This window comes from Callithrix jacchus, chromosome 6 (genome assembly GCF_049354715.1).
Source record: "Callithrix jacchus isolate 240 chromosome 6, calJac240_pri, whole genome shotgun sequence".
In the NCBI taxonomy this organism is placed as follows: domain Eukaryota; kingdom Metazoa; phylum Chordata; class Mammalia; order Primates; family Cebidae; genus Callithrix; species Callithrix jacchus.
Window position 1 is genome coordinate 59,118,385 of NC_133507.1, and position 22,070 is coordinate 59,140,454.

Consider the following 22,070-nt stretch of genomic DNA (forward strand, 5'->3'; position numbering starts at 1 on the left):
TGTGATATTAACCTTCTTCCATTACCTATATGTCACTAAATGACTTTAGAATGTGAACATTTACCGCTAAACACTGCAAAAAGCTGTAATATGTTTTCTCTCTGGAGAGCTGTCAGTTATAGGCCAAACCTCAGGTGAGAAGCAGATGGCGACTCTGTGGGCCACCTCAGTGAGAAACTGCGTCTCTGCCAGGGGCAACTTTCTGTGAGCAGCACCACCGAGAAACTTTAAGGATTATGATTAGGTATTCAGGAAGAATTGAAAGGCGAAAGAAATCTGCAAGCAATTTCACGAGCAGCACAGACAGAGTAATATAGACACTTACGCTTTGTCACATTCGAGTCTAATAACTCACACTGGCCTCACCTTTCCAGCATAATGCTGAATGCCAAAGCACAGCTCCACTCCTTTGGGTCTCCAGAAGTATCTGCATCGTAGATTATCTTCAAATTTATCTGTGTGGATTTTTACATTGGAGAGTTACAATGTGAATTATTTCCTCTTTCAAACAAAAACTTGTTCCTCGAGCCATGAGTGACTTAGAATAAGGGCTTTCAGAAGAAGACCTTGTTATTAACAAGGGTAGAGCAAGATCATCGATATGATGGGTATTTATCCTTACATCCTTGCTTAGTTGTGTAGTGTAGTCTTTAGTCAGGCTGTGCTCTGAGATCGTATGTTCTCCTGCTGTTTGTAGGAACTCCCAGCATGGACACTGATGACATCAGAGGCCCTGCCAGTTAGTTTTAGAACCGTGAAGATATCCCATAGAAGGCAGAGGACCCTGGTTTAAACTCATCTGGACGACTTGTGACAATATTATATATAAAAGAAAACCACTGAGGGCTACGATTTCAACTCATAAAAGTGAATCTCTGCGACAAATCAATTTTCCACCTGGGGAAGAGGCTTGAAACTTTCTGCTCCTCCTTTAACACACAGTTTTTGCTAGTGCTGTGGTTGAAAGCCTACTAGGTGTGAGAAACTGCTAAGCACTAATGGCATGTAAAGACTGAGGCTTATTGCCCCAGGCACCTCAAATCTCAGTGAGGAACAAAGGTTGTGAAAAACATTGAAGATTCCAAAGGAATAGGGTACAGAACAGAGGAGAGGGCCTCTGATGTCAAGGGGAGGTGCCCTATATTCATCTTATAGATAACAGTAACCTAATGAGAAGGTGGCTTTAGAAAGACTAAAACTAGCTGGCAGGTCCAGGGTATATGGTGAAAGTAGGAGCCTGGAAGCCAGGAGGCTGGAAAGGGCTTCTGTGCCAAATGAGATTAGAGGTGAATGGGGGTCCAGGTGAAGACATGAGTTGGGGGCACACAAAGGAGGAGAAGTAAACATTGACTATAGGAAAGAAGAGAGAGGACGGTGTAAAAATGATATCAACATAGGCTAATGCTAATCATGTTGGCAGGAATAGGAGGGTGGGAAGGGGTTAGGAATAGCGATAGGTTTGCTTTAAGACTCAAATTCTACCAGAACATTTCAATTCAATGAAAAAGAAGGCCTATATTCTTACAACCCACCACATAGACAAAATATAGGCAAATTTATTAAGGTAAGGTAAATTTATTAAAGCACACTCAATTGATGACATGAGCCAAGTTTTGTTCTAAATATATATGTCTTTTTCTCAGAAGGTACCTACCAACCAGGGTCTGGTCAGTTGCTTGGGGAAACCGACTTTCCTCATCCAAAAGCGCAAGCAGTCCCAGGGGTTTCTGGAGGAACATGTCTAAGAGTGGGCGGTTGTCCTCATATTCCACGGGCATAGCATCAATGCCTTCATTCTGATATTCCATCTGGAGGGAAATGGATTGTGAATCTCTCCAGCCCGAAACTAGTCTTGGTACCACCAGGATACTTTATCATGGACTTTCTGGGTTAGGCAATATTGAATGCATGTGGAAAGCAGGATATGTTTTATGTGTATAGTAAAGGAATCTTCCGCATACCATTGAGGCTATGCATTTAAATCTGACTTACGAGTGGCCTATGGCAGGCAGCTAAACCTAGCAAAAGCTCTCTCTCAAACGTGGACTTGGTAACTTATCATTTAGAAACTAATGTACAAGGGCCAGGTGTGGTAGCTCATGCTTGTAACCCCAGCACTTTGGGAGGTCAAGGTGGGTGGGTCACCAGGTCAGGAGATCGAGACCATCCTGGCTAACATGGTGAAATGCCATCTCTACTAAAAATACAAAAAAATAGCTGGGCCTGGTGACATGCTCCTGTAATCCCAGCTATTCAGGAGGCTGAGGCAGGAGAATCACTTGAACCTGGGAGGCGGAAGTCACAATGAGCTGAAATTGCGCCACTGCACTCCAGCCTGGGCAACAGAGTGTAACTCTGTCTCAAAACAAACAAACAAACAAATGTACAAGGAAGTAAAGCTGAAAAAAAATTTGTTTTGGTAACAAATATGGTTTAAACCAAGAAAAGAGATTTCTCTTCTGCAAGGAATTCTACAAAGGAGTCATCTAGGGTTGGAAAACTAGAAAAACTCCAGATTACCAGGGAAATAAATGGAAGGAACCTGGACTGAAACAAGAGTGGATTGGGAGAGGAGTGCTGTACAGATTTATCCAGCTCCAGTGAGAAAAGCAATGCTGATATTGTTACGAAAGGTCTTTGTGTCTATCTAATCACAGTTTAGTTTGTGTGTCCTCACGCCTGCATTAAAACAATTATCCCTGTATCCAAGAGTCTTGGCCAGAATGTTTCATCATTGTAACTACTTCATACAGAAGAGTCTTAGGGTTTAAGTAAGGTTGGGGTTGAACAGACTGCTCACAGGCTGCTGCCACAGGAAAAGAGCCCCCATCCCTTGGGTCCACTAGTTTCTCACTATGTCTTATTTATTATTAAACTCATAGAGGGAAGATTTCCATTTCTAGAAAACCAAGAACACATCTTACTTCCCCCTGGAGATACCTCTCCAGTTACTGTGGGATCTGGTTCACAGGAGATAGGGGATAGGGAGGGCTAGTGTAGCAGTTAAGAACCTAGTCCTGAATTCAAGGTCATCCTGTGTCATTTTGAACACAATCATAGATATTGGTTAATTAAGTAGAAAGGACACAGCAATATGCAAAAGTGCATATTGCTCTTTTCAGCAATATGCTCAAAAGAGTTTTGGTGCAAGATTTAAATGAGTAACTTATCACCAGCTCCACTCAAGTGAGGAAGGAAATATACCTTTCCACAGAAATCAAGATCTCTTTTTTTTCAGACAAATTTAGACTATTTAGCCAGGACTACTTCACCCTATTTCCTCTCTAGAGTCTTTTACCTGTTAATCTACAGGCTTTCTGCTGCAAACTGTGGGCAACTTGGAGACACCTTTTCCCCATCAAGTTTAGTTACTTCAGAGTTCACTATTACCTGCTCAAGAGCAAAAACGTGCTGATTGAAATAGTACTGGATTTGCTCATTGGCGATGTTTATGCAGAGCTGCTCAAATGAATTTCTCAGAAAATTCTCGAATCCAAAGATATCCAAGATCCCCACATTCATTCCATCTTCTGCACTACTGCACGACAGAGAAGAACGAAACTCTTTAGGAGAGGAAACACCCGTCTCAAGATGAGGAGAATATACGTGCACAAGTGTTTATCAACCCGAGTACCAAATTCACCCACTGATGGAAAGAGTATGCTGCCACCTCTAAGAAAAGAAGCAGTTTATGTCTTAAACTATTTGTTCCTTTATCTGTCAACAGTATTTTCAACTTCTTTTTTAAGCAGTAGAATCCTTTAAAATCTTACTGAGAAACTTCATATATAAAAAATAGATTTTTAAAAGTCCCTTTGTTTGAGGCGGTTATAGCTGTTGCTTATTTATTCTCCCACCTATCTACCCACAAAGGTAACTGGAAGAGTACTCTTCAGAATTTGATGTGGTGAATTCTTCCCCAATATAGGAAACCCCCATGCTTAGGAAAGAGCAAGAAAAAGCAGTCGAAGAAGTAGGAAAAATAATGCAAGATACTGTGCGTTAAAAACATTCATAAAATATCTCTGATTCTGTAAATAACACTATGAAAAGGATATTATTATCCTCATTTTACAGGTGAGAAAACTGACTTAGAACGTGCAGCTGATTAAAACCCATTTATGCCCGGTGTTCCATTATTGGAACGCTAAGCATATGGGAGTTATTTACATCCTACTGCTCAAGGTCATCACCAAGGTCTGATTGCAAAAATTCAAAAAATTGCAACCTCAGGCATAAATGGGTTAAGCTGTAGAATTTGGCTGCACACTCAGTTTGTCCAGCTCCCAGCCAAGACTATTCTCTCAAATACTACACTTTAGTGGCTCCTTCAGTCATTTGCCTGTCAGGTACAAATGCTTCAAGTCTCCTGGATCTCACCTGTGTCTTCTAAAAGAAAAGGCCTGAAAGCTTTAATAAAGAAAACCCCAGCCGGGCGCGGTGGCTCAAGCTTGTAATCCTGGCAATTTGGGAGGCCGAGGTGGGTGGATCACGAGGTCAAGAGATTGAGACCATCCTAGTCAACATGGTGAAACCCGTCTCTACTAAAAACATAAAAAATTAGCTGGGCATAGTGGAGCGTGCTTGTAATCCCAGCTACCCAGGAAGCGGAGGCTGCGGTGAGCCGAAATTGCGCCATTGCACTCCAGCCTAGGTAACAAAAGCGAAACTCCATCTTTAAAAAAAAAGAAAGAAAACCCCAGAGAGGACCCAATGCTTCCTTTTGCAAACGCTAAGAGACGGTGAGGTTAATGACAGCTCTCCGGAGCCCTCTGCTCTCTGAGGAACTTGCCATATGTTTTTGTCTGGCTGCAGGAGTGTGTTAATGCGATTCACAATCCAGCTGAAGAGCCTCCCATACAGGGCTTTGGACATGGCATCTCGAACGTCTGCAGCCCTGTCTACGGTGTTGGCACGGATGATGGTCTCGCCCCGGGTGACCACACAGTGGGAGGTGAGCGCCTCCTGGAGCTCTTCGGGGCTGATGCACAGAACAGAGGCAGCTGAAACAAAGAGTAAGGATGACACAGAACGTAGCCAGACCTTCCTTCAGTCAGTCTGTCAGCATTTATTCAACATCTACTATGTGCCAGACTCCATCCTGGTATTTTAGACTCAAAGAAAAACAAACTAGGACCCTAACCCCAAGAAGCTTCCAGCCTGACACAGTATCTCTCAAACTGTTCTGAAAGCTCTCACTTCATAGATGCTTGATGAAGAAAAGGAAGAGGAGGTGGCCTTTTGACCAATAAGTTGGAGAAATAGCTGCAGACAGTATTCTACCCTTAGTCACAAAATACATTCGTATATTAAAGGCCCTAAAATGACCTACAGTTTAACACAAAAAGAGTTTTACTTTATTTAAATCAGTTTATTTGTTTGTTTTTCATAATTGAGGATTCTTACTCATTGTGCCACCATAACTACCTGTGGAACTTTCAAAATAAATAGGTGCCTGCTTTCTCTTCTGTATATGCTGATTTAACGGATTCAGAGATTCCCAATAGGTCCAACCTCCTGTATTTTTTTCAGTTTGTAGAGGATTTTTGAAAAACAGCCAAGGTTAAAAACCACTGCTCAAAATTACCTGTCATAGAATTATTTTCTGCAGAAAACTAGCAGCTAATGGAAGGAACACTGGTGTTCCACAGGACATCCCTGGGGAAATACTAGTCGGTGAAAACATCCAGAGCCATTAGAAGGACCAGCAAATGCTGCACTGTATTTTACAGGGCCTTATAAAACTACCAAAGTAAAAGAAGCACATGCTTTGGCAACAACACAGCACACAAATATCAAATAATTACCATTTTGCAAAGCTTCAGCATTGGGCACCTCACTTTTATCAGTTTGATGTTGAGAGGAAATAGCTGCAAACTCAATGTTCCCAATATTCAAAATCCCAGCCAAAATTCTGTACACTGAGTGTACCTCCTGAAAAGAACACCAAGAACCATGGATGAAGGTCATTGCCAATCAAACTCATGAACCGCTAGACCTATGGTGGAAACTACTAGTTGTCTTCCAAAGTCCATTCTCCCTCTTCTCCTGGACACACAAATGTCCCAAACTCCTTTGCAGTTAGAGGTCATCATATAAGTAAATTTTAACAATGAAGCAAGCAGAATGATGTGGATCACCTCTGGGTCCAGGCCTCACGAGTGTGAGCACGCCTCCTTCCACACTTTTCCTTCTCATTATAGCCGGCTGGAACTCCCAGCAACCCAGCCTCAACCATGCCACTGATGAGGCTGCCTTAAACCAACAATTGCATTAACGGAGTTGCTCTGCAACTGAACTTCTTACCTTAAAATGGTTATTAAGAGATAACTAATCTTCTTTGTTCTTTAAGCCACATTTAGCCTTTTACCCTAATACCAGTTTCCAAATTCAGGTATGATCTTTTGTTTAAAGCAAGAGAGGAGCTGTTTCCTTAACCTCTTGAATATTGCATTTATGAAATAGTTGGGAAGACATTCATTCATGGCTCCTAGAACGTTTTAAAGTTAAATAATGGAATATATAGTTATGAAGTCAGGAAATATTTTGAAAGACTCACTAGAAATTATCTGTGATAACTGTCTGTGACATTATATTTTTATATAACAAGAAATATATATAATCAACCTTTGTTCTGAGATAGAGTCTTGCTCTGTCACCCAGGCTGGAATGCGGTGGCACGATCTCAGCTCACTGCAACCCCCTGCGCCTGGGTTCAAGTGATTCTCCTGCCGTAGCCTTCTGAGTAGCTGGGATTACCAGCACGAACCATTAAACCCAGCTCTTTTTCGTATTTTTAGTAGAGACAGAGTTTCACCATGTTGGCGGAAATTCTGATCTTTGCCTGCCTTAGCCTCCCAAAGTGCTGGAATTACAGATATGAACCACCATGCCTGCCCAACAATTGACTTTTGAACAACACAGGCTGGAACTGCACAGGTCCTTTTATACATAGATATTTTTCAACCAAACACGGATCAAAAATACAGTATTCACAAGATGTGAAACTGACATATACATAGAGCTGACTTTTCATATATGTGGGTTCTGCAGGGCTGACTGCAAGACTGAGTATGCTTGGATTTTGGTATATGAATTGGGGGGTCCTAGAACTAATCCCTCACATATACCGAGGGACAATTGTATTTGTTCTTTGTCCCCAGTTCCTGGCACAAAAGCATCTAAAACCCTTGAAAGTGAGTGATAGGAACGCTAGGAGTCTTTTGTTATTTACAAGCCCCTTTTAACTATACTTGAGTTTATGCTAGGTTGGTGACTCTTGGTGGACCTCTAGATAGCTTTAGGATGGAGAGTCGGTTGCCAGAGGAACCAATCATGTGATTAGAGAGAACTTCTGGGTCCTCCCCAACCCAATCTCTGGAGAGCAGAGAGGGATTAGTCATTGAGTCAATCACCAATGGCCAATGATTAACCAATCATGACAATGTAACGGAACTTCCATAAAAACCCCTAAGTGATGAGGTTTGGAGAGTTTTCAGGCTGGTGAACGCATGGGTGCTGGGAGAGTAGTGTTCTCAGAGGGCATGGAAGCTCTGTGCTACTTCCTGCACACCTTACCCTATGCATTTCTTCCATTTGACTATTATTGAGTTGTATCCTTTATAATAAACCAGTAATGGTAAGTGAAGTGGTTTCCTGAGTTCTATAAACTATTCTAGCAAATTATCAAACCTGAGGAGGGGATTGTGGGGACTCTCAATGTATAGCCAGACAGTCAGAGGTATAGGAGATGTGAGACTTGTGATTGGTATCTGAAGTCGTGGTAGTCTTGTGGGTCTGAGCCCTTAGCTTATGGGTCTGATGCTAACTCCAGGTAGATAGTGGCAGAACTGAAGTAAATTGTAAGACACTCAGCTGGTGCCAGAGAATTTGTTGGTATGAAGGAGAAAAACCCACATATTTGGTGTCAGAAATGTGAGGAAAAACAGCTCCAATTATCTGAGCCCTATTTTTAGACTGAAAGTTGAATACATATGTAGCATTAGTGGTAAAAAGAAATTAAAGTACCTTTGTTTATTAAAAAATTTACATTTTCAATATGTGAGACAATAAAATATATAGCCAGGAAAATTTTGCATTTTATGCTTATAGAGAGAAAAGTACTTTCACAAAGAATACTCAGGCCGGTAATTTGATTTAGTACTCTACATAGCAGCAAACGAATAGAAACTGTCACTAGACCACTGATAAAGTATTGCCTCACAAATTGCAACTTCCGTAAACATTACTCAGTAAAGCCAAAAAAAGAAACACAGACTATAATAGCGACATCTGCTGGATACCTGATACTGCTACAAAGACAAATGAAGATTTTAAACTAGGTTTCAACAATGGATAAACGTTATTCTCCCAACTTCTAAATCAAAGGCAAGATGTCATGTTTTTCACTTTAAGAATCATTGTTTAATCACCCAACTTAAGAGTGGCTAAGGAGAACACCTACTAAATAGGTGATCTGGGACTTGCTTGGATTTAACATGACAGCACCTCATTACTTTGATCAATACAGTGAGAGCCTTGCTCACTCACTGAGCAACTTCCCACAGAGGCAGATCCCAGGCGTAAAAGAGCCTCTTGCCCTGAGTTCTACATCAGCGTTTCTATATCCAGATATCTCAAGAGGTTATCTGAAACTCTCAGTACTCTCAGGAAAACAAACAAACAAACAAACATATTTCCCGTAATTAAAACACACATCCCACAATGACTCTTTCTCTCTTCATGTATTATAGTACAAGCTATGAAACCTCCCAAAATAAGACTTCCAGGCATTTCAACACTGGGATAATCACCAAGAAAATGGCTGTCAAAGACTACCCTTGAAACCAGCATCCTGCCCTGCTGCTTCTCTGGCAATATCCTCTTCAGCATAGTCCCTAGGCAGCCATTTAAAGCAGAAAACTGTGACCTTGAGCAAAAACTTTTATGTTCAAACACTGTGTAAATCACTGAAATTAACGATCGATTGGGTCTCTTTCCTTGATTTAGTGAGAACGACACAGGGGTAACCAATGTTCACCTTATTAAGGCGTTTACATTTCTGGGTTATTCCACCCACTTGACTCCATCAGTCCTAAACCTTGGGTTAATTAGTTCTCCCTTTCTGACCTGGGAACCTCTGTGTTCACGTCAAAATGTCACGTACACTCATGGTAAAATCAATCAGTTATATGTCCACCTGTGGGATTAATCTTCCCACCCTAAAACTTGTTGATCAATTTTTTCTTATTTTCTTCCCATAGAAAGCCATGGAAGGTTTTTTCACCTTCTTTACCTTGCCCATTTTCTCTTGCTCCATCTCCAGCTACAGAGCCTTTCCTGGCATCTCTGCCATTTTCTACAGAATCTTGCTATGCTGCTATCTCTATTTCTACCAGTTTCCAACTTTCTGTTATAAAATGGAACAACTTCACGGTTTCTCAATTTATTGTCGATGAGTATAAACTGATTTACTACCAACAAGCAAAAGTGGGGAAGAAAGAGCATTTCTCCATCAAAATCCTACTGCAGGATGTCTGATATTTCCTTCTTCTCTCATAAGACCCTTCTTTTACTGGTGTAGATATTCTCTCTATAGAGCTGAGGCTAATTTAAAAGCTGAGAGGAAACAGTTTTCTCTGTTACCCTGGTGCTACTCTAAGGAAATCCCCCTGGGCCTGGCTCACAGGCATCTCAGGTAGTTGTTTCTCTAGTATATTCCTAGGAATTTACTTCCTTTCCCAGTCTCTCTTTACTTTCTTTCTTTTCTAAAGTAAGTCTCTCCAGTTTTTCAGCAGTTCTTCCCTAAGTACTGCATTAGGACCAGCTGAAGGGCCTCCCTACAGGCTCTGTTCCAACACTTCTCAGCCTCCTCTGCAGAGCCTCACAACATTTGGCATCTTAAAAGTCAAATGTATGTCCTACTGTCTCATCAAGACGTTAGAAATCTTCAAGTCTCTCAAGTCATATTTTAACATATAATCCCTCAATCTCCCTTCAGAGCAGTACTCTCTCAATTCATAATCTATTTTGAAGAAAGGGAAGAAATTTTGCCCCAATCTCAAAGGCTACTCCCTAACCTCTCCAACAGGAATCTGCAGTGTATGTCCAATTTTGACTATCACATAGATCATCTGCCTAAAAAGTTTTCATGTAGCATTAAATATAAACATATATAAAACCCAATTTATTTAATGTATTATGGTAATTCCTACCAGTAAGACAAGCATAATATTAAACAAAAAGAGTACGGTTTGGCTCCAGAAATAAGAGTTGAAAAGCACAATCTTCACAATATGGTCTTAGGTATAATTTCCCCAACCTTCCACAAGGAGTCATCATCATCCCTGGAAGACTCCTCCACCAGGGAAGTCTCTTTACAATAAACTGAGGGTCAAGTGTTCTTTCAGATACTTTGGCTGGTGTCCCAGATTTAAAATTCATGCTCCTGAGTCCACGTTAAAGTTTGCTACTCATAATTTTGCTGTAAAGGTTTGAGAAAAAAATAAAGGGACCCTGCGGGAACTAGTGACATTATAAGAAAGGAGAAGAACCATAATTTGGATTGACTTGACCAGTTCATTTAAGCTTTATCTAGAAATGTCTGCCAGAAAAACTTAAAAGTTCTGTTACATCAGCATTTGGTGTCTGTTTCCTGACTACTTTCAACTGGGTCTTTCTGAATTTAGTCACACTACTATGAGTTTATAAACATAAAGTGAACTGAGTTAACTCAGCAAAACAGGTTGTCTGCAGAGATAGAACCACAGAATTCAGAGTCGGAGAGATAAGATCCAGATTCTTCCTTTCATTTCTAAGGTTGCAGCTGATATAAACTGGTTTATTTCCTGTATGAATTAATATGGGACACGGTGAAAATACACACATTTAACACCATTACATTCTGGTTATTCATTTAACAGTATGGACCAGGCACTAATTAAAAATGTTCACCATCTTTTACATTTTTTTCTTTTACGTTTATTCATACCAGTCATTCATTTATTTCTATTGTACCTTTTTGTCCCAGATGGCTTACTTTGAGGACATATACTTAACATACATAATTTCTTCTGTTTTTAATGTTTTAGTGTTGTTATACTAAAACAGATTTTAACAGTTTTTAATATAGTTTAACCTGAAACAGATGGCATCTGTTTTATTATTACCAGCAGTACATTGCTATTATTAAAACAGCACCATTATCTACTTTCTTTTAACCCACTTATGCCTGAGGTTGCAATTTTTTGAATTTTTGCAATCAGACCTTGGTGATGACCTTGAGCAACAGGGTGTAAATAACTCCTACATGCTTAGCATTCCAATAATGGAATACTAAGCATGAAAGGGTTCAGCTAGGATCAATCTCTTCACAGTATTTTATGACTATATTTGTACTCAAAACAAAATATTAACCATATTAATAATGATTATTAGCCTTGGCTTCTCTATGGTTCCTGTACCCTTTTAAGGAAGTGTGCCCCTGAGCACTTTGGCATGACACCAGTGACTTCAAAAAAAAAAAAAAGCCTGTTCTATAAGTTAATAACCATAAAGGTCCTTTAGCAATGCTGGAATCTGTTTAATTTCTCCCCTCTAAGGAGCCAAGGAAAATATATTTTTATTTTTATCTGACCTTTGAGATTTTCCACTGTCTGTCAGTTTAAAGCCTGTGGGAGGCCAACAGAGAAAATTAACAGCTGGCTGTGGGGGGAAAAAAGGTGCTATTATGACTAAAATCAACCATGCAGGGGAGGGAAGGGCTAGCCAAACACAAAACATTACACAGAAGCAATCCTTTATCTGGAGTGGCCGTCCCAGGGTAACTGCAGTGTCTTGTAATCTAATCCCTTAAGATTTAACACTCTCACCTACCTCCTAATCATTCATCCCCTTTGTTGAAAAAGCAAAAGAATCCATGTATTTTGCAAAATTGATGGCATGAAGCCCAGAAACTATGACATAATATATCACAGAATAATATTTGAGCCTAGGGTAATAAATATTGTCTGTCACCCTAGCATATATTTAATAGAGACAGCCTGTATCTAGGATGATAAGAGTAGTACAGTATTGGCCAGGCACGGTGGCTCATGCCTGTAATCTCAGCACTTTGGGAGGGTGAGGTGGATGGATTACTGGAGGTCAGGAGTTTGAGACCAGCCTGGCCAACATGGTGAAACCCTATCTCTACTGAAAATACAAAAGTTAGCCAGGCGTGGTGGCGTACACCTGTAATCCCAGCTACTCAGGAGGCTAAAGCAGGAGAATCATTGAACCCGGGAGGCGGAGGTTGTAGTGAACTGAGATCCTACCACTGCACTCCAGACTGGGTGACAGAGCAGTACTCTGTCTCAAAAAAAAAAAAAAAAAAAAGTAGTACAGTACTTAGAGCTATAGTTAATAATATGCAACTGTGTACCATGGAGAAGGAAGTAACTATACGAAAGTTGAAAGGGTTTTCATTAATTTATCTTGTTACCCAATGAGCTACTTGAATAAATATATTTATGTGACTAAGGTATAATCTACATATTCTTGTACTGCTACTCCCAATTCACTTTAGTGACTGGAAAAACCCTAAATCAGAAAAAAATGCAATATGATTTTGGTATTTGTTATTACATCTGTAAAGAATTCATGACAATGATAACAATCTATCAGCACATGGTCCTTACAACAGTGCTCTCCTAGTTTGATGTTCATCTGGGCTTCTTGTTAAAATGTTTATATTCTTTTTTTTTTTTTTTTTTTGAGATGGAGTCTCGCTCTGTTGCCCAGGCTGGAGTGCAGTGGCACAATCTTGGCTCACTGCAACCTCTGCCTCCTGGGTTCAAGCGATTCTCCTGCTTCAGCCTCCTGAGTAACTGGGAATACAAGCACGCACCACCACACCTGGCTAATTTTCATATTTTTAGTAGAGACGGGGTTTCACCATATTGGTCAGGCTGGTCTTGAACTCCTGAACTCTTGATCCGCCTGCCTCGGTCTCCCAAAGTGCTGGAATTACAGGCGTGAGCCACCGCACTGCCCAGCCTAAAATGTTTATATTCTACTTCACTCATTCTAGACCTCCGGGTTTGAATTTCTAATAAGCTCTCAGTTGATAAAAATGTTTCTGGTCCTGGGACCACACTCTGAGTAGCAAGACCTTATAACATGACCAACGTGGCATTTGAAAAGCAAATATCCTGTCCCAAGTTAGAAATATCCACATTTACTCATACTCATCTAAGAATATTGCCACTTGAGTTTCCTCTTGATGATCACTTACTTTGTCCGTGAACCCTATAATCCTGAAGCAATGCTGAATTGCTTCAAACTGTCTTCTGTAAGACTCCTTGGATGTTATGTCGTGCATCACCCTTCCAGTTTCATCAGCTATGTACCTAAATGAAGGGGAGTATGACCAAACAGAATGAGCACTGACTTGGAAAGTACAGGCATTTCCATTTGTTGTTTGTTTGTTTTTTATTTTATTTTATTTTTTTATTTTTATTTTTTTTGAGACGGAGTTTTACTCTTGTTACCCAGGCTGGAGTGCAATGGCGCGATCTCGGCTCACCGCAACCTCCGACTCCTGGGTTCGAGCAATTCTCCTGCCTCAGCCTCCCGGGTAGCTGGGACTACAGGCATGCACCACCATGCCCAGCTAATTTTTGTACTTTTAGTAGAGACAGGGTTTCACCATGTTGACCAGGATGGTATCAATCTCTTGACCTCGTGATCCACCCGCCTCAGCCTCCCAAAGTGCTGGGATTATAGGCGTGAACCACCGTGCCTGGCCATTTGTTTTTTAAAGATGGGGCCTCACTCTGTTGCCCAGCCTGAGGTGCAGTGGTGTGATTATAGCTCACTGCAGCCTTGAACTCCTGGGCTCTAGTGATCCTCCTGCCTCAGCCCCCCGAAATAGCTGGGACTATGAATGTATGTCACCACTCTCAGCTAATTTTTTTTTTTTGAGACAGGGTCTTGCTTTGTCACCCAAGCTGGATCACAGTGGCACAAATTTGGCTCACTGTAGCCTCGATCTCCCAGGCTCAAGCAAACTTCCGACCTCAGCCTCCGGAGCAGCTAATTAAGAAAATTTTTCTTGTAGAGAGAGGGTCTCAATATGTTGCCCTGACTGGTCTCAAACTCCAGGCCTCAAGTGATCCTCCCACCTTGGCCTGCCAAAGCACTGGGATTACAGCCATGAGCTGCCACGCCCAGCCTATTTCCTTCATAGTCTAATACTATGGTGGAATAATGATACAAATGGCTGAGAAAAAATAAATATGTGCAGTTGAGTTTTTTAACTTTCTAGACAATGAAAATGGTGAGATAGTTCCTGCCACCTCATCCTGGGTACTTCAGTTAAATAGACTGTGAGTTTCCAGTTAGGAAAACAGCTCCATTTACTTCCATGTTTGTCAATTGCTAATTGTACATTCATCAAAAATTGACAACCAACCCCCCTGATACTTACCTAGGAGGTTTTTCCTCAGGGAGTCTGAAGTCAGAAAGCTTCTTTTGGTGATAAAGGCCAGCATAAATATAGTAAAATATGTGAAAATTTTTCTCTCCCCTGAAAAAAAAAAAAACTGTAGTAATAACATATTCTGGCTTCCACACCTCAAGTAATTTACACCATTTTGTTTCTGTGCAAATTATTCCATGGCAAATTTGTACTTTCAGGCAATTAAATATTATAAATCCCACTTACAGAACAGTGATAGGATTAGTATAGTAACATCAAAATCTTGCATTATTATTAAACACACTTAACTTTACTACAAGCAAAAGGAGGCTTTAGAGAATGGGACATTTACAGGAAACAGTCAGGTTGCATATGTTGAGACCTTTCTGTTGCAGCCCAAATACCTACTGCCTTCTGCTTATACCACATGTTGCTTCAGAGGCAGTGAATTCCAGCCTAGAGACAACAGCCAAATCCTCTACTTTACTGGAGCCCTACAGGAGGTGGCCTGCAGGTCTCACAGCAGGTTAGGGAGCAGAATTTGTCCAGAACTAGGGGTCTTCACTCTCCCAAGCTGGTATTCTTAAAAAACTATTCAAAATGTCATTCATTAGTCTGGTTTACTGCCACCCACCTCTTTTAGGCTACCCTGGCTAGGGTCCTTTCAGACAGGTACTACTCTGAGCAGGGTCTGTGGACTGGTGTCAGCTTAGAACAAAAAAAGGAACTGGAAAGTACATGCCTAGATATTTTACAGTAAGTGACATTGCCATGACATCCAAGAGCATGATGATTTTTCTGATAATTAATTTTCATTGCATTTTACAAAGGTATTAGTTCACAATGGGTTGGAGATTAAAAAAAAAAAAAACTGGTCCTTTAGCCCAGATAGTTTGAAAAGCACTGCTCCATATCCCTTTCTTTCTTCAGGGGGAGAACAGTCTCTTCTGTTGATACCTTGGAATTTTGGCAAATCTTTTCTTTGGTCAAGCTAGCTCCATGGAAACAAATCTTGTCGTCCTTCTTCCCTTGTCCCCCTTTGTGGCATGGCCCTCATCCTGTTCAGCCTCTACTTGGTATCCCCATCTTCCTTTGGTTGTTTAACCTGTCAAAGCTTTTCTGTAACATTCTTTATCCCTGCCTTCTATTCTAGATTCCTCTACTTGCCATTTCTCACTCACTTGTCCACTGAACTAATAAATTTAGTTAAGAGATGGTGTCTCACTCTGTTGTCCAGGCTGGAGTGCAGTGGTGTGATCACAGCTCATGGTAGCCTCAAATTTCTGGGCTCAAGTGATTATTGAACCTCAGCCTCCCAAGTAGCCAGGACTATAGGAATACACCACCATGCCCTGCTAATATTTCTGTGTTTGTAGTGACAGAGTCTCACTATGTTGCCCAGGCTGGTCACAAACAAGCTATCCTCCTGCCTTGGCCTCCCAAAGTGCTGGGATTACAGGCATGAGCCACTGTGCCCAGTCCCTATTTTAATTTTTTAAAATAAATGTGTATATTTAAGATATACAACACGATATTATAGGATATATGTATAAACAGAAAAAGGTGACTATTCAACAAATAAACATATTAATTGCCAGTCACAGTAGACACTGTACCAGGTGCCAGGGATATGGGACTAAAGGGATTCATGTTCTCTGAGTGTCATTATAAGAAGCCAAGATGGATACAGGGAAACCAGTGAGGGGGTCCAGGTGAGAAAGCATAATAGCTTGGACAAGGTAATGGTAGTGGTGACGGAGAACAAGAGTAAGAGTAAATATTATATATATTCTGGAGAAACAACCAAAAGAACATCCTAATAGACTAAATGAGAACGGTGAGAAAGAAACCTAGAGTCTGCCTCCTAGATTTCTAGCTTAAGCATCCAGTGATTGTGGCACCCTTAACTGAGACAGAAACCGAAAGTCCTGAGATGAGTATCGCCTGTTCTTTAACCTCTGTTATATGCACAGGCTTTGGCCGGCCCATCTTAGTCTCACCTTCCTACAGTTTCTCTACAGATCCATCTAATTCTCAATTCTTCCAAACGTTTCCTGCCAATATGCATCCCTAGCCTAAATTCAGTTTGATTTCCATCCCTTTATCTGTCAAGACTGGCTAGGTTTTGTTACAGTAATAAACATCCCAAGATATTAGCAGCTTAACTAAACAAAGGTTTAGTTCTTGCTCAGAGTACATGTCCCTGGCAGGTCAGCAGTGGGGCTGTGCTCACTGCAGTCACTGATGGGCTGTGGCTGGCAGAGCAGCCCCCATCTTTGCCAGACTCTGGAGGGTTGCCATTAAATGCCCACTTGCCAGAACCAGTCATAAGACCATACCCAGCCACACAGGAACCCTACAGTGTGTCCAAAAGCAGGTAGAAGCCCAGCAGTTAGATGAACAGGACTGGCACAGGCCCCATCCTCTCTTCATCTCATTTAATTCTCGTAACAGCCTTGTCAGGTTGACAATATTATGCCCATGTTGCGTATAAGGAAAGTAAGGTATATGAATATTTACACCAATAAGCAACATATCACATCAAGTGACCTAGAGCTCTCCTCACATTATCTTTGTAAAAGACCATTTTACATTTGAACACAGAACACTATGGTTTCCATTCTATCAGAGGTAGCTCTCTAAATTTCAAAACCATCCTAGGCTGGGGAGACAGAAGCAGGGGACCTCATAAAAATTAATCAAAACACCACAGGGAAGCGTAAATGATGCTCACTCTATCTTTCATTTGTTTTATGTTCATGCCAGCCCCTATTGTGTGAGCAAACTCCAAGTACACGATAGAGGAAGACGCTTGGGTTCTCAAGCCAGAACAACTCCTGTAATTTCCACTTGCACAACATCTCTCAGACTGCCCACCTCCTCTTCACCTCCACTGCCTCCGCCTTAGTCTAGGCCAGCATTCTCTCTTGTATGAATTTGGCAACAGCCTCCTAATCTCGTCATCACAGTCCTTAGATCTCCTCCAGTTCATTCCCCATTGAAGCTTGTATGATCATTTCAAAATGCAAGTTGGGTTTTGGTGATTTTCCTGCTTGGAAATGTTCAGCCGGTTCCTATAGTCCTTAGAAAAAAGTTTGAAATTCTCATCCTGGTTCCAAAGCCCTACATAATCTGGTCTCAGTCTTATCTTTGCCACTTTTCCTCCTTATTCTGGTCCCCACCTTGTTGCCTAGCTCCTGGTGATCCTGGGATCTCAGATTAAGCGTCCCATACACAGTGAGCCTCTCTTTCTCCCTAGACGAGGTTATGTGTCTTTCCCTTCTCTTGTTTCACCTTAATAGCACCTACTTGCTGCCTGGTGCTTACTGCAATTCTTCTACATTTAAGTTTACTTGTTTAATGCCTGTGATCCTCTCCGACTTCTTCCTCCTATACCACGTACTCCAAGCCCCATGAATACAAGGACCTTTTCTATTTAGTTTACTCTTGCAATCCAACAGAAAGCACAGCACTAATATACAGCAGGGATTTAGTAATGCCTGAATATGTACGTGTGGAGCCATGCTATTATTTCAGGACACTCTGGTGTCCTAAAATAATAATAATAATAGCTACTATTATTAATAATTATAATTGTAGTTACTACTATTATAATAGGAAGAATAGCTAACATTTTGATAATATGTGCCACGCTAGGCATTATTTTAATTAATTTTATATAAAAGACCATGTTAATCCTCACAACAGACCCATGAGGTCAGCACTAGTAGCATTTCCATTTCACAGATGAGGTGTAGAGAAGGTTAGTGAAATGTCAAAGTCTGTGCTATTGATTTCTATTACCAAACACTTTCCCTTAAAAACAAATAATTGTTTTCTCTATCTGTCTCAATCTAAGGAAAAAATTAACATGTGGAATATTCTTGGTGTCTTCTTTGTTTTAATGAACAAGTTCAATTTTAAGGGTCCTAAGGGTTTTAAAACATGTCTGCATGCTGCTAAATCCTACCTGACACAACCAACTCGGGGGAAACAAGCACACCCACCCCAGCCCTTTGTACTCTTTCCATTAATTTCTTTTAGGTCAAAAACTACCACTGATCCTTTGCTTAAATAATTCTTTGCCCTTGGGGAGGGCAGGGGAATATTAAGAACAAGGGTGAAAACTGAACCATGAAAATTCCCCAAGCCTCCCAGTTTTTATTGCGGGGCAAAACGGAGTGATAAAGTAGTGCACCTACGCTGCCTGTTTTATGACTCTGGATTTTTCAAGAAGATATTCAGAGATTCTTGCCCCCATCACAACTCCAGTTGGTGTAAACATCATTTCCAGATATTTTCCAAAACGGCTCGAGTTGTCATTGATGGCAGTACGTGCGTTCCCAAAGGCTTCCACCAGGGAGTTGACTTGTAGGATTTTCTCTCTCAAGGTCTGATTATTGGCCTGTGCCAAACAGAGAACAGTCAAAAAGGGACTCTAGAAACATTACTGCAGCAAAGTTGCCAGGTACACCCACCCCTTGCCCACCAAAATCCACATTGTCTTTTTACAAAGAGTTCCATTTGGGGGAAGTTCGCATCAACCACCATCGTCATTTTCTCATATGAGCAACTCCCCAAATCTGCATATGAATCAGATTTGGCTAGATTAGGACAGCAGTTTTAAAACTGCGGCCATATTTCATTTAAAATTCTTGACAGATAAAATGCCTACCCAGTTTAGCAAGATTTTTAAATAGATCCCGTAACCTTTCTGGCACTTATCATAATAGTCAATAAACCTTATCTATATAAATTCCACACATTCTTAGTCACCTAGTACACTAATTCAGAGTACAAGTAACTACTGAATGATTTTTGAAGTCATTCTTTCAATATCGAGTTCACCAAGCTAAACATTTTCATTTCCCTCAACTTTTGCTCAAAGACTTTTGTTTTCCATCCCTTTAATTACTACAGTAGCTTTCTGTGAGCCTGTTTCTAGTGCTTAAGCACTTTTACTACTTAATGGATGAATGTTTCTATTACATTGAAAACATGAAAATTAATTGCCGGTGATCTAGTAAATTTGCGCTGGCATTATTTTCCTCCCTATGTGAAAGAAGGATAGCATGCTGACATCTTAACAGGCCTCGCTATCAGCAGGCAAACATAACAAAGATGGAATGCCCTAATAAAGAAAAACCCAGTATTGTATCATTTATAAAATATGCAGTATGTAGGAAGTTCTAGCCATGATACATAAAGCAGGTTGGTCAATACCTTTCCCAAGAAAGTCAAATGCTGAACAATCAGGTGGGCGCTTTCTGTCTTCCCAGAGCCACTCTCTCCACTGATGACAATGCACTGGCACAGAAAATGAAGTGTCAAGTGAAGAATTTATAGCACAGAAACAACTCATGTGCTTCATATAACATCTACTACTGTACACCTTAATTTTTCACTGAGAAATCTCTTAGGAATCTTCCTGTTTCAGTACACAGATACCTTCTTCAACCTTTTGTATAGCTACTTGTTGTTCCATTGTACAGATGTACCATAAACTGTTTAAAATTAGTACAATATTGATGGATATTTGAGTTTTTTCTTTGTAATTATAAACAATATTGCAATGGATAACCTTATACATAAGTCATTATATTTTTATGCAAGTTCATCTGCAGGAGAAATTCCTAGAAATGGGGATGTTGGATCAAAAGGTAAATATGTTTGTAAATTTGATAGATATTACTAAGTTGTTTTCCTAGGGATTATACCAATATAAGACAGTGCCTGCTCTCCTGTAGCCTCACCAACAGAATATGTTAGATTTCTGACAATCTGATAGGTTAAAAAATATGGTATCTCAGTGCACTTTCATTCTGCATTTTAAAAATTATGAATGAGGCTTCTTTCCATATGCTTAAAAGGCTTTTCTTTTATGAGACCCATCCATGTTGTTTGGCCATTTTTTATTGTATTATTGATCTTTTTATCATTCATTTCTAGGAAATTAGTGGATGTGGCATAATAAAAATTATATATCGGGTCTTTGTCCCTGGTTCCTGGCACTGAGCTCCTAAAACCTTTGGAATTTCGATGACTGGTAAAAGTATCTTTTGTTATTCACAAGGAGTCCCTTTCAACCATACCTCAGTTTATTCCTAACAAGGTGATTCAAGGCGCAGCCCCTAGACAGCTTCAGACTTGTCATTAGAAAAATCAAACATGTGCGGGGCATGGTGGCTCGTAATCCCAGCACTTTGGGAGGCCAGGGCAGGTGGATCGCTTGAGGTCAGGGGTTCAAGACTAGCCTAGGCAACATGGTGAAATGTCATCTCTACTAATAATACAAAAATCATCCCAGCATGGTGGCACATGCCTGTAATCCCAACTACTTGGGAGGCTGAGGTAGGAGAATCACTTGAACCCAGGAGGTAGAGGTTGCAGTGAGCTAAGGTCGTGCCACTGCACTCCAGCCTGGGGCAGACAAGAGTAAAACTATGTCTCAAAAAACAAAACAAAACAAACAAACAAACAACAACAAAGAAAGATCAAACGTGTGATTGGAATGTGGGAACTTTCAGCCCTACCTCCCAACTTCTAGAAAGAAGAGGGAATTCTGAGATTAAGTTATACAAATTCTTGAACAATGAGATTTAGAGAGCTTCTAAGTTGGTGAACACATCGAGGTGCTGGGAGGGGGATGTACCCAGAAAAGTCATGGAAGCTCTGTGTGCCATGTCACCTCCCTGCCCCATATACCCTGCCTTATGTGTCTCTTCCATTTGGCTGTTTCTGAGTTACGCCCTTCATAATAAACTGATAAATGTAAGTAAAGTGTTTTCCTAAATTCCTTGAGTCATTCCCAGTGAATTATCAAACCTGAGGAGAGTCATGAGAACCCCTGGACCGATATTCGGCTGGGCAGAAGTGTGAGAAGCCTCGGTACTCCATTTGCAGCTGGAATCCAAAGTGGAAACTGACGTGTGGCCCTAATCGGTTAATCTGTGGAGCCTGTGCTAACTCCAAGCAGTGTCGGAATTGAATTCAATTGCTGGGCACCCAGTTGGTGTTGGAGAATTGGTTGGTGTTGGGAAAAATACAACACTTGGTGTCAGAAGTGGTGTCATAAAAGACAACACAGTAAGACAACTTCTGAACTGAAAAACTATGTAGTTCTCTCCATTTACTTCATCTCTATGAAATCTAGGGACATTTTACAAGTCTCTGGGAAAGGTAAGAATTTGGAGGAGCTATGTTTCTAAGCTACAGTAAATCCATGTATTCCATTTTGTAATCTACACTGGTAAAATATCACCTATTACTCAGTAAACCTCAAAGCTGGAAGTTCCCAGGTCTTAGGAAATCCATACAGTGATACTCTCAGAAAAATCACTTGCCAAATTAGACTACTTCTATTTCAAACAGAATAAAGAAACAAATAAAAATATACCTATTGAAAGTAAAGGAGGGATCAAAGGTTAGATATGTCACTACTGTGAATTAGAAGGCTAGAAAGGTAAAATGTATGAGCTTGTGTTTAGCATTGAGTTTAAGTTTTGTTCATTCTCTACCCAATCTATCAATTTTTCAGCAGCTAAATGATGTGGCACATGGTCACTGCCAACCTCTGTGCAATATTTCACACAAAAACGACTGAATCATGAAA

The 22,070-nt window shown here is 40.6% G+C and overlaps 1 protein-coding gene across 5 annotated transcripts in view; it reads right to left on the reverse strand.

Annotated features, from left to right (window-relative positions):
• MYO3B (myosin IIIB) overlaps positions 1 to 22,070 on the reverse strand; it is a 503,216-nt gene that overhangs the window by 261,157 nt on the left and 219,989 nt on the right. For all 5 annotated transcript variants that reach the window (XM_035304567.3, XM_035304566.3, XM_035304565.3 and 2 more), the window contains 9 exons: positions 19,682 to 19,765; positions 18,661 to 18,863; positions 14,468 to 14,566; positions 13,274 to 13,388; positions 5,808 to 5,934; positions 4,793 to 5,003; positions 3,391 to 3,538; positions 1,655 to 1,808; positions 367 to 455 (listed from right to left, as the gene is read on the reverse strand). In XM_035304567.3, the coding sequence (XP_035160458.3) occupies positions 367 to 455; positions 1,655 to 1,808; positions 3,391 to 3,538; positions 4,793 to 5,003; positions 5,808 to 5,934; positions 13,274 to 13,388; positions 14,468 to 14,566; positions 18,661 to 18,863; positions 19,682 to 19,765 (1,230 nt within the window). The remainder of the gene's footprint in view (positions 1 to 366; positions 456 to 1,654; positions 1,809 to 3,390; positions 3,539 to 4,792; positions 5,004 to 5,807; positions 5,935 to 13,273; positions 13,389 to 14,467; positions 14,567 to 18,660; positions 18,864 to 19,681; positions 19,766 to 22,070) is intronic.